General features: G+C 34.6%; 1 protein-coding gene across 4 annotated transcripts; it reads left to right on the forward strand.

Moving 5' to 3' along the window:
• Positions 1–1282: 1282 nt before the first annotated feature.
• LOC115955586 (SKP1-like protein 21) lies at positions 1283–12702 on the forward strand. Of its 4 annotated transcripts, XM_031073763.1 has the most exons (11): positions 1284–1523; positions 2876–2966; positions 3199–3246; positions 4738–4962; positions 5255–5446; positions 5530–5640; positions 5832–5910; positions 7958–8058; positions 8176–8354; positions 11756–11871; positions 12307–12491. In XM_031073763.1, the coding sequence occupies exons 3-11, from the start codon at positions 3211–3213 to the stop codon at positions 12321–12323; spliced, it is 1056 nt and encodes a 351-aa protein (XP_030929623.1). In that variant the 5' UTR covers positions 1284–1523; positions 2876–2966; positions 3199–3210; the 3' UTR covers positions 12324–12491. The 4 variants fall into 4 exon arrangements, with proteins under 4 accessions (XP_030929625.1, XP_030929623.1, XP_030929624.1 ...); XM_031073765.1 differs by having other exon boundaries at positions 1283–1523; positions 2876–3246; positions 12313–12702; XM_031073764.1 differs by lacking the exon at positions 2876–2966.
• Positions 12703–13350: the final 648 nt, after the last annotated feature.

The raw sequence follows: 13350 nt of genomic DNA on the forward strand, positions 1-13350 counted from the left end.
GTTTGTAAATAGACTTATATCTATTTATGTTTAGTCTAATATATTAGCCTTTTCAACCACACCAAAAAAAAAAAAAAAAAAATCTTCTCCTCCCATACTTAGTTTTTTATTGTTATTATTATTATTTTTTTTATAATCCTCCCATGCTTATTTTTAAAACATCAAAGGAAAATTGATTACTATGTCCCACTCCTCCCCTCTCCTTCTTCCTTGTGCCCTTTACTTTCTTGAGTTTTCTCTCCCTCTAAACTTTCAAACACATGGTTAGACATGCATTCATTTTTACAATTTATGTCTTAATCATTATCGAATTTCTTCCAAATATATCTCTTAGTCTTAGGAGACACTAAGGTGGTAGACTCAATGGACACATCTCAACTAAACAGGAAATAAGTGTTTTGCCGTATGAAGGTGCTTAAAGGATGTGTTGTAAACTCGAGGTTTCCAAGTTCCATTTACCACATTATCATCTCATAGGATTTTCAGAGTGTCTCTGACAAGTGAAATAATTTAGTCAAAGATACCACTTTCTTATACATATTAAAGGACAAGAAATGAATTTTTTTTTTTTTTTAAATGACATTATTTGAAAGGTTAGATTAAAATAGGAAAAAATGGCGTGCACCAACACACACAGACACACACACACATACATTTATATATATATATATATATATTTTAATATTAAAAAAAATTATAAAGTGTTAAAAAAAAAAAAAAAAATGAGCCATACCAAGCGTTGAGTGAGTTTGGCAAAAGATTATTGAGGTGTAGCTGTATTTGAGGGCCTTTTTTTTTATTTTTTTGGGGAGAAGTGCTGTACTGAATGCAAATCTATATGTGCTGGATTGATCTGATCCATTATCCATTCATTGGAAAACATAATGATTGTTTTTCTTTTGTTTTTTTTATTATAAAATTTATTTTAAAAAAAAGTGCATGAAACATTAAGAAAAACATAAATTATTATAAGACAAAGAATGATTATAATAGAACGGACCCATACTTTGAAAAATCTTCTTAAAAAAAATAAAAGCTCTGAAAATAGAACAACCTGTTTTTTTCTTTAATAGCAAAAAAAAGAAAACAAAATGTTAAACAACTTAACTAAAAACTGGTCCTTAATCCTTATCCTTAACTTTTTACCCTAATTTGTGTGTCTGTGCGGCGACGTTTTACATCAATGGGGAAGACTCACCCTCCTCATTTGCCCATCACCACACACACAATAAAAAATAATAATAATCAAAATCAAAATCAAAATTAGTTTCAGTCACATATTTTTTACATTTCCTTAAAAAAAATTTCTTTCTTAAAAAAACCAAAAAAAAAAAAACAAAACATTCTGTGTCTATCCATCTCTCATAGTACTTTGGTTTGGATTCGCCGACAAGTACAACCGCCACAATTCCTGAAAGCAATTCAAAGCTCAGTTCTCTCTCTCTCTCTCTCTCTCTCTGTGAAAATTCATTCAATCCTCTTCTTCTTCTTCTTCTTCTTCTTCCTCAACTCAAAAGTCACAGGTATATCATACATGTCGTTTTCACATGCATATGTAAATGCATACATACATGTATGTGTAATACTATCTGTTTGCATATGTAGACATTTATAAGCCTCTATTGGGTTTTATTGTATTGTATTGTATTGTATTTTTCTTTTATTGATTGATTCATGGGTTTTTTTTTTTTTTTTTTTTTTTTAAAAAAAGTAATATTGTGAGCCTTTCATTAGTGTTCATTTATGGGCTGGTAATTAATTGAGGTTATTGTGTTAATACCCTGTTGTTTGGGCAATTTTTTCTTTTGTTCTGTTATTTTGTATTCGTTTTGTTTGGTACCTGATTAGGAATGTTTGGCTGCTGAGAAAAGTGTGGGGAATGATAAGGAAAAAGAAGAAGAAGAAAGAAATTAAAAATCTTGAAATGTGGATTGTTCAATTATGTAAGGAATAAGATATGGGGGGACACTGAAATTTCACTAAAATCAGCCTAATGCAATTATGCAACTATCAACTATGTGGCTTAATTTAATTTAAGGGACTTTCCCCTTCCCCCCACCCCCCCCCCCCCCCAACACTGATGAGAGTTATCAAATTGACCACTAAGAAAAAGGCCTGGGCTGAAGTGCAATTGCTGATATGTGCGAGTGGCAAGTTAGTAAATGGCAGATTTTAACCTGTTGAAAGATTAGAAAGAGGCCATGTTCAGCTACATACCCTTTTAAGGGTCTTTTTTTTTTTACCTCTATATAGTAAATATGAAAAATAGTCAGCTACCTCTTGTTGCATGTTTGTTTTAATAAATTTATTTGAAAGTTGATGATCTTATATGCTGGTGAGTATATTTATGTAAGATGCTTCAGAAACAGTGGAGATTTGCATTGACAATATCCTATCGATTGATCGAACTTGTGGCGCATTCTGCTATGTCACTTATATGTTCCGTGTTTTTAGTCATGGTGCTTCAGCTAGGATGTGTAGGTGAAAATTCCCTTGTGAATATCAAGGGTCATGAATAATTTTGCCAGAATGGGGAATATTGATACAGGATGCTGGCTTTGGAGATGTGTAAATCGTTTGAAAAAAAGAATTTACTTATCAAGTTGGTAGTTTCATATTTCTTTGCGTAGGTAGAATTGGATTGCATAAATTGATAATTGGTATTATTTCAATCTTCAAATTAGGAGATTTAGCTATTGGCTCCATTTTGTATAGACGAAGTGAATGAACACAGCACAAACACAAATGTGTGCATGTGTTTGGCATTTTGTTTAGGTTATGAGGATACAAATCTGTGTATTTGATTCAGCATTTTTTCCCCATTAATGTTATTTTCCTTGCAAATATTTGAATATTGATTTCTGCAAATTTGTAGAACACTGGGCATGAATTGACACTTTGTTGTTCGTCTGGGTACTTATCGTTGAAATTCGAAGCGTGCATCTGTGCCTTTTGTGGTTGGCAAGGTTGCATACTTTTCCTGCTTTGCCAGTTCAACTTTGAATCCAAAGATATTGATCAGGACATGAGGCTGGTTATATTATTGATGGGCTTGGTCCATTATGGCTTGTGTTGTGCTCTGATTACTTAGGAACGACAGCTGTCATTTGGCCTTCTTGGAGCTTTTGAGTTTTAGGAAACAGATTTGTACTTCTATTGCAAACGAGCTTTATTTATTCATGTTTCTTTGTGTTTTAGAATAATTGGGAGATGTCAGAAGTTGATATGGCAGTTATTAAACCCGAGGTATGATGCTTTTTCTGTTTCATTCATTTCCTTTTCAGTCACTGGAGTTTCCTTGGGATTTTACTGCTTTCTTTTGGCCTTTTATTTTCTTGGCTCCTTGTCAATTAAGGGGTAGTGTTTTCTAAATTTTGAGTGGTCCATTCACTGTTATTTGTTTTTCTTTTTACCTTGGCGGGCAAATTGTATGGTTGTGATCTCTTCTGATTATTGTGCATACTTTATACATGCAATTTAATCGTCAAACCATAGAATATTGATCTCTGGTCTTTTTAAAAACGCGTACACACATGCATGTGCACACACAAACAAACGTTGTGTCTTTTTGCCTTGGTATGAGGCAAATTATATAGTCGTGATATAATCATTGCACATAAATTTATATGCGCTGTTCACTTGTCAAACCATATAATATGGATCTGTATCTTTTTAACACTATATGTATGATCATGGATGCCCATGTAACATAATATGTGTAAATGCATGCCAAGTTTACATAGGCACCTTGAGAATTGTGGGTATCAGTAGGTTATAGAGGGTTAGTTTCCAAAAAGTAAATTAAGGCTTAGGGGTTTAAAGGATATTCCATGCAATTATGTAGTTGGATTGAGATTTGAAATAGAAAGAAATAAAGACAATCAATATAGTTAATATGATCAACAATGAATTCTATCCATAAAAGACCAGGCAATACTTTTAAAGTAGATTTAATAATTAATACCCAGGGGAATGAACGTTCAATTTAATCTTAATTGTACAAAGTTGGAAGGTTGTGAGAGTGAAAATTTGCAGTTCATGTGTATGTGTATGTGTATTGCGGGGAGTTGAAATTATCCACTTTGTTGTTAGGGCCTAGGGCGTGGGGTGAGGTGAAGACAGATTTTAAGGCTTCTGCTCCTTGGGGAAGTGAAATATCATATTGTTACTATTATTGTGTGATGAGGACAATGATGCTCTTTTTTCTTTTTTTTTTTTTTTTTTTTTTGGTGAACATAAAATTTACCAACACCATGCTACCTTTTTACAACCTTAGCAAAGCTCCAGGGGCAGGAGATCTGAATTAGGGCCTTTTGTGCAACCGCCTCCTGTGTTTCCCACCAGATTTTGATGCTTTTCTTTATATAAGTGATGGTCCTTTGGAAGAGATGGCATGTTGTTTCCCTAGGAAAGATGTCCGTAACAAACCATAAGGAAAGATGGCCTGTTGTTCCTTCAGAAGGACAGGTGAACCCAATTTCTGAACAGATGCAAACCACAAGGAAAGATATTTTGTGACTTTCTTTTTCTATTAAATAAAAATCAAGTCATGACACAGCATAATATAGAATGTGTCAGACTCAAAATGATATTAATTCTGTTTAAGGTTGTGCTCCTTTTTCTAGCAGCTTTTAATTCTTGTAGTTACTGTTTACTTTTTATGGCCTCAGTTTTATGAACTTTTCAGTATTTTAGTGTTAACACTGATACTGAAGCTTTGCCAATATGCATTCTCAGATGATGAAGTCCTATATCTGGCTTCAGACTGCTGATGGTTCAATCCAACAAGTGGATCAAAAGGTTGCCATCTTTTCTCCTATGATACGTCAAGAAATAACGCAAAAAGGCATGGGATCGTCCAAGAACTATGCAATATCCCTTCCACAACAAGTTAATCCTGTTATGTTGAGCTTAATTTTGGATTACTGTAGGTTTCATCAAGTGACAGGTCACTCACCCAAGGTTCTACATGTTTCCGAATTTCATTTTCCATTTAATTGGAATTATGTTCTTTCCATGCTCTTGAATGATATCTAACTTGCACCTTCTCCTCCCATACAAATGGGATGGAGATGAGATTGTGGGTTCAAGGCCTACTACATATGTAATATACCAGTTAGAAAGAAAAATCTGAGATATTTGGACCAATTATTTAACTTCTTGCTTTTTAATTTTATACTCAAGATGACACGGTTAAGAATGGCCAACTCTGAATGCAAATGGGTGTTTGACTTTAGGCTGTTCTTTTGCATAGGAAATCAAGTCTTTTGATGAAAAGTTCATTAGGATGGACACAAAGAAGCTCTGTGAGTTGACATCTGCTGCTGACAGCCTCCAGTTAAAGCCTTTGGTGGATCTTACTAGTCGTGCACTTGCACGAATAATAGAAGGGAAAACCCCTGAGGAGATTCGTGAGATATTTCATTTGCCTGATGATCTTACAGAGGTGCCTGGTGCTTGTGAGAACTGCATATGTTTAGTGCCCTTTTTATTGTCTTTGTTGTTTCTAATGCTAATCCATTAATCCAGGAAGAGAAACTGGAACCTTTAAAAAACACAACGGATGACCTACGCATTCGACTTTTGAATCGACTGTATGCAAGAAAGAGGAAGGAACTAAAAGAGAGAGAGAAACTAAAGGTGATTGTGCATTACATGCTATCGTCCATTCCATATTATTCTTCAGCCTGCAGTTTTAAATCTTAATTGTGAATTTTTGGTTTGACATTCATTTGCACTTCAAATGTATTGAGCAATTGTGTTCATGTGCCATTAAATTCCTAAAACTGTATACTGAGGTTGATGACAAATGAGCCTGCTATATGTTACAGAATGTTGAGGCTGAAGAAGAGCACGTGGATGACCGTTCAGTTGATGATCTCTTGTCATTTATAAATGGAGGAAATGGAGGTATACATGAAAGTTTGTCTACTTTTTGTTGTATGCTTAGTTCATAAGTCTAGTTTACCACCTCCACACAATTATCTGGAATTATGTAGACTGGCCTAAACTGTAATTTTTGAGCCTGTATAACAACACTGTTGACCATTCAATTTTGAAGGTTAATATTACTATTAACACAACCTCCTCATACTGTAATGTTAGTCCTTTGGAATAAGAGAAAAATAAGAATATACTTATGGGAAAAAAAGTAAGTTGTTGGGGCATGCTAGTTTTTATTCTCCAACAAGATTTTCGTGGTGTCTTATTTGAGAAGGGTTTTATGTTTGAAAGTTGCAATTAAAAGCAAATGGTGTGAGAAACATGGGTTGGAATTTTTTTTTTGGATCCTAATCTGAATAGAAGGGATCTATAAGAAAATGCAGGAGATTAGGATTAGAATATGAAGAGCTAAGAATAGAGAAGATTGGAGATAGACAAAAGAGGAACTTGAAAGGTTAGAGGTAGAATGGCAAAATGAGATTCATCATTGACTTCTTAATTTCATGCAAAGAAGCCTTTTCATTGGCTTTACAAAACTGATGATCGATAAAAGAATAATTTTGATTCTGATCTTAATATCAAGTCTCAAATGCCCTAGATGAAGCATTTAAAGAGAAGTTCCAAGATTGCATCAAAATTCATCATAGAGATAAAAACCAAAGATTGACTTGATTCACATTTGAGTACCATATCAGGTAGGCCCTTCTAGGTCGTTATCTTACTGAAGTCAACCTAATCATGTTGAATCAAGTTTGGTTATTTATTTATTTATTTTAGGAAAATACAAAATGAACAAAAATAACTTGCTTTCTATGATTCTTGTCTTCTTCTAGAGTCACTGTTTTGGGCATGGTTTCCAGTTGTTGAACTTCTTGTCATCTTCCAGAGGCTCATTTTTGGGAATGTTTTTAAGTTTTTAACTGAAGTAAGAAAAGCTTGAGAGAGAGAGAGAGAGAGAGAGAGAGATAACCTAGGATGCATGGACACTTTATTTGGGGTGCCGTACTTGTGTCGTAACAGTTTCTTATCTCTCGTATCATGTTATAATTTTTCAAAAATTTCTCATGTCGCCATATCGTACCCGTACCCGTGTTTGTGTCTGTGCATCCTAGGAGATAACCATGTTTGGCTAAAAAGTGAGAGTAAGACAAAAACTGATATTGGCAATCCAAAGGGGAGAAAAGGGGGAAGGGGGTGGGGGGGTTGGTAACAATGTATGATTAGAAGTTCTAATTAAGACATGAGCTGATACAAGCAATCCAGTGGAGTTCCCTTGAAATGCATAGATGCCCCAACATCTAATTGTGGATCCACATCAAAGTATATAGGGAGTTGAGCTTTGGTGGGATCTATTGTGGTGCTGACGTGTGCCACTATTAATTCCTCATATCAATGTTTGATTACTATATCTGTTTGTATTTTTTCTTTGTAAATGATATTTTTGATGTAGCTAAATTGAATTAATCACGTGGGCTTGTTAATTTTTAGTAATACAACACTAATGATTCTTACTTATATAAAAAAAAAGTAATACAACATAATAATTTGATTGTATCATTTATCCTTTGTTTGTTTTTTTTTTTTTTTTTTTGCTGAGATTATGATGTACAAGAAAATAACATTTCCTATACTACATAAAAGCTTAAGGGAAAAACTTAAGTACAATTCCTTAGGTGTTGTATCCTAAGTTCTCCAACTAAATTCAAACATGTGGGTTATTGGCCACTGGAGCTTATAGTTACAATTTCCAAGGCCACATGGTTGAATTTAATTAGAAAACTTAAGATACAGTTAGTAAGTTTTACTCAAATTATAAATACCTATATACATGTCTTAACTATTGCTAGTGTGTTTTCCTGGATTCCATACTTCCACCTTTTACTGTATGTTTGATCATTAGAGATTCTTTTGGAAAAAAAAAAGGGCTGTGAAGTGTAGCTTCTTAGTCCTTTTCTTTCCCCATTTTATTTCCTTTTAAAGGCCTCATTAGAGGTAAGGAAACTCTGTTTCACAGATTCTAAGGGGGTTAAAGCTTCAAAGAATAAAAAGAAGAACCGGAGAAGAAAAGATCAACAGAAAAGTGTTTCTATAGACGAATCCATAGAAAGCCGTAAGGTCTGAGCCATCATGTCACTGTATCTTCTTTTTCCCCCTGGATGATCATTGAAACTTGAAACACATTTGTCAAAGCTGTCGAGTAACTGATTTTTTTTTTTTTTTTCCATGTTATAGGATTCAAATGGTCTTAATTTTGCATGCCATAGTGCTGAAGTTAATAAATTGCGGCCCCATCCTGGTGAGACATCAAAATTACTTGATGTGGAAGATGATGCTTTCGCAAATAAGGTCGAGTTCGATGATGGTGATATTGATGATGAAATTGACCCTGCACTAAAGGAAATAATTGATAGGTCAGTCAGACAAATTTTCTGGTTATTGAATACACTTGCTACTTTTGTACAGGGAAGATAAATTAGGATTCCATTTTTAGTTTCTGGTGTTCCTCATTGTGAGTGCACAAAAATTTATGCCTGCATACATGCAGTTTAGGGCTAACTTGTATGTTCTTGTTCCTCATCTCAAATTGGTTCGTATTAAATAGAAATATTACTTTGAGCAAAGTTTAGGAAACAATAATTTTTCTTTGATGAGTTTTTACCCAAGAAGCACGGACACGGGTATGAATTTGGGTACAACATAGCAACACAGAATTTTTTAAAAAATTAGGACACAACACAATAGGGATGCGCATATTAATTAATTATTAAATATATTTTTAATTATATTTTTAAATATTGTTAAGCATTTATTTTTGCATACAATGTTAAACATATATTGATTAAGAGTAATAATGGATAAAAAAGTGAATTCATGGCTAATAAATTATGTTTAGAAATTAGGACTCCCGGAGTACCATAAATGCGTACTCTCCCGTCTCACATAATTGTGGGTCTCACTAATTAAATTTATGGTGGGACCCACAATTCACGTGAGAGGAGGGAGTACGCATTTATGGTACTCTCGGAGTATTCAATAATTTTCCAGAAATTAGAATACAAACCAAGAATAAGATCCAAAAGAATAAATAAAAGATAATTAGATAAGCGTTCAAGATTGAAACTTAAAAGAAATAAAGGCTAAAGGTATGTTTGGTAACTTTTTTTTTTCCCTTATTTTATGTTTCCAAAAACAATTTTTTATTTTTTAGACTAAAAAACTTGTTTGGCAACTCAAAATGAATAGAAAACAAAAACTGTTCTCAAAACTTAATTTGGGAAGGAAACTGAAAACATGCAAAAAACTATTTTTAGTTTTTAATTTTCAAAAGGCAATGAAACACATATTTGATTTAATGAATCTGTCTCATTTAATGAGTTAGCATTAGAGTTCAGATCCTAGTATATTTTAGTATTTTTTCTATTTTTTTCTTTAAAAAACTGTTTTTTAATTTCAACTAACCAAACATGTTTTTTATTTCAAAAATAAAAGAAAAATTGTTTTTTCTTTATATTTCCAAAAACAAGTTTTAGAAATTGTAGAAGTGGCTAGGACACACATGTAGAAGTCTAGATGTGTTCTGTGTCTGACACGGGTTCGACATGACTACAACACTCCAAATGAAGTGTCCATGTTTCCTAGGTGGTTACTTTAGCTTTTAACAAAATATGCTGATGCTCTATGGATGAAGGGTTTGTCCAAATAGGTTTCTGTATGTGAGAGCGAGATGGAATGAGAAATGATGTTTGATAGGCCTCAAACTTATGATACTGTGTATTTTTAACAAGGGTTGCAATTATTGCTTCCTTAAAGAGGTTGGACTATTGAAACTGGTCTTGGTTTGTACAAAGGTCCGGGGGTGGTTTTTACATGATACTGGTAGAACTCTTGATGCGCAAGGGACTCAGCAAATTGTGGAATAACAGACAAGCACAAGTAGATGTTTTATGATCTCAAAATAGTTTTTATCTGTTGAAGTTAATATGAATTCCCCCATCTGTCTAATCTCTGGTTGATCTATTACACAAGAATATCCTTGGGGATGGCACGGAGTTGGATTATTGAGCATCAGCAGTGGGGCTTAAGCCCCAAAACTGCTCAACAATGGGAAGGCCATATTGCATATGCCAAATTTTTTTTGAGATTTAGCTACAGTACCATCTCAAATGTAAGATGGTACTGTAGCTGAATGGTATAAATTTTTTTTTTTTAATACTCTCATTTCTCTCTCCTCTCTCATTTTCGGTAAATTTCTCTCTCCTCTCTCATTTTTTCTCTTTCTTTTCTCTCTCTTCCTTCTCTCTCTTTCTTTCTGCTTTCTCTTCTTCTTGCTCTCTCTTCTTCAATGGAATGGAGGCAACGGCGTGGAGGCTCGATCAGAAAAGCTGTGGTGGAGGCGTGGAGGTCGTGGGTTTCCGGCGTTTGGGTCGAATTTGGGTGGCGTTTGGGTGGTGTTTGGGTTGGCGTTTGGGTGGTGTTTGGCGTTTGGCATTTGGGTCGAAGATGATGATGATGATGACGGGTTTGGGATGAATCCAGACGGTGACGGGCGACCCTTTCTCTCTCGCCATCGCTGCTGGCGAGAACAGATGGGTTTGGTTTTGGTGAGAACAAATGGGTTTGATTTTGGATTTAGGATTTTGATTTTGATTTAGGATTTTGATTTTGATTTTGATTTTGGATTTTGATTTTGATTTTGATTTGGCTGGATTTGGCTGTGCTGTGTTGCCGTTGGATTGTTTTTTTTTTTTTTTTTGGTTCAGCTACTGGGGTTTGTGGTTGTGGCTGGTGGGCCGACGGTGGAGGTGGTGGAAATAGTTGTGGCTGGTGGGCTGACAGTGGGGTGGGTGTCTGTGGCTCCGTCGGAGTGGGTTTTGGGTCAGTGGGTGGCGGCATGGGTTTGCTGCCTGGGTTTTTTTTTTTTTGGGTGTTGACGGTAGATTATGGGTTGCTAGTGGTGGTGGCGGTAGTGGTGTCAAGTGTGTGTAGTGTGGCGGCGGTGGTGATTGTGGTTGTTGAACAGAAATAAAGAGAGAGAAAGAATAAATAATGTGTTTTATTGTAAATGATGGTAATTGTGGGATATATTATTTTATTGTGTAGAAATATTATTTTAATGAGTAGAATTGTAAAATGGTATGGTATAATTGATAAAGTAGCTTTTTGGGATAGTAAAATAAGATGAGATATGAGATCCGGATGTGGATGCTTAAGCTGACTGCATTTCCATTGTTTTTATCTCACTGTGTTGATGTTCTAGGAAGATGCTGTATTTAAGACTTGGATTGTGAATTTGCCAAGGATGACAATGGTTTGGCCTTTTACAATTATTCTGTTATGCTGAGTGGGAATTTATATGATATGTATAGAATTTGAAATAGGTTTTACTCATCCAAAAAAGAAGAAGAATAATAATTTGAAATAGGGTTGTTTTACCACTTCCATCTGAAATTTGCCAGACAGGAAAGGATGAATTTGATGTGTTTTTTTTTTTTTTTTTTGAGGTGGGGAGTTGATAATAAGACAATCTCATTTTAGTTATCATCATACCCATTTTTGTGGAATGGGCACAATGATTTAGGACCCTTACCCCTGTCACAGGAGCCTTCCAACCCCCACCCCCCCGGGCGACCCCCTTCCCTTTCTACTTTTTTATCCTTCCATTCCCATTGTAGTTGTTTTCAATTCAGTTTGTGGAGACAAGTTCAACTAATAATTAGTTAGATGGAAAAAGAATCGCATCTTTCTTTGTATTTTTGTATTCTACCTTTTAATTACTTGTTTATATTATCTTACATAATTTCTTTTGACTCAGGGAGGTGGAAGATTTTGCGCGGAGATTGAATTCAGATTGGCCTAAAAGGATGCAGGAGATTCTTAGGCCAGTACATCTATCCATCAATGGAAATGGTTCCATAAAGAGATACTCTAGTACGATTACTCTTCCCTCACTTTTTATAGTTTCTCCACGCAGTGTTTACTTCAGATATGCTCTTTACATGATCATGATCCATTCTAGTTCAAGTCCTTTGTACCAAAATAGTTGCCAGCTTCTCTTTTGGTTGTGTACGGAAGTTGCAGAATAAGTGATTTTTTTTTTTTTGTGGCCCCCATTTCATGTACTGTATCTATTTTTTCCTCATTAGAATATTACTAACCCTGATTTTGATTTTGTCATATAAAATTTTGAATTATCTGCAAGTCCCGGCATTCTGTGTGGGTGCATTATCTCTAATGATATGTTAACTGTTTTTAGGTTCTTGATTGAGGATAAAGCAAGGCTAATCTTTTCAACTATCACCATTATATTCTATCATACTCACTATATTCTATCATACTCACGGGATAATTTGTTTGCATTGATAGGACCAGACCCGGAGTGAAAATGAGCCGTAAAATAAAATATGGTTGCGCTCTGAGATTGGCCAATGGCTTTGAACAATTTTGACCAGATTCTTACAGTTCCGTACACAGGAGTTGTCATTGACATTATTGTCACTAATGGGGATTGACATGTGAGCTTTCTTTATTTTTTAATTTTTTAATTTTTTTTTCCTTTGGTTCATTGTGCTTAGCCAGGATGAAATTTTGATTCTGGGTGCAACCTGTATTCTGAGGGAAGAAAAAAAAGAAAAAAAGTTGTTATTTCTGAGCTAATTCTGCTCAATCATAAGTCTGTAATGAGTTGCAATTTTGCATTTAGTGGGAGTTCCTTGTCGTTAGATTTGTGTCCTTTCATAAAGAATTTATTATTTCTGATTTTGTATATGATTACTAAATAAATTATTAGTATTATTTTTGTTCAATTTAGGGGTATGTACAAAACCGTCGAACCGAAAAAACCAGTCGAATTGTTGCCAAATTTTCTGCTTGGTTTCGGTTCGGTTTTGAATTTTTAAAACCGAAAATATTCGGTTTGGTTTTTGGTGGTAGGTTTGAATGCACCGAATTGATCGAAATCGAACCGAATCATAATAATATATTTTATATTAAATAAATAATATATAATATTTGGGCCTTAGGCTTCTTATACATATTTGGGCCTGCCATATATGTTTGGCCCTTTCAATTTTTTTTTTAAAAAAAAAAAAACCATTTGGACCTTTCTTTTTTTCTATTATATTGTAGGGATGATATGCCCAATAGTATATATTGGGCCGGTGGCCTGGTCTGAGGACGCCTAGTAGTCCGAAGACGGATAAACGTTGTTATGGAGATAGGCATTAATGAATAAAGGAAGAGATTTGGCCATGATGGTCTAAGAAGGTGGTCTAAAAATGGATACTTCCTCGGCTGAGCAAAGTAAAGGTTAGAAGGTGTGGTTTGCCATCTGGAGCAACGTTCTTGGAGATTCTATTGATATGGATGCACATCATGAAAGCGTGGGACAAAAGGGAGTTATGAAATATC

The sequence above is a fragment of the Quercus lobata genome, chromosome 8 (assembly GCF_001633185.2).
Source record: "Quercus lobata isolate SW786 chromosome 8, ValleyOak3.0 Primary Assembly, whole genome shotgun sequence".
NCBI lineage: Eukaryota > Viridiplantae > Streptophyta > Magnoliopsida > Fagales > Fagaceae > Quercus > Quercus lobata.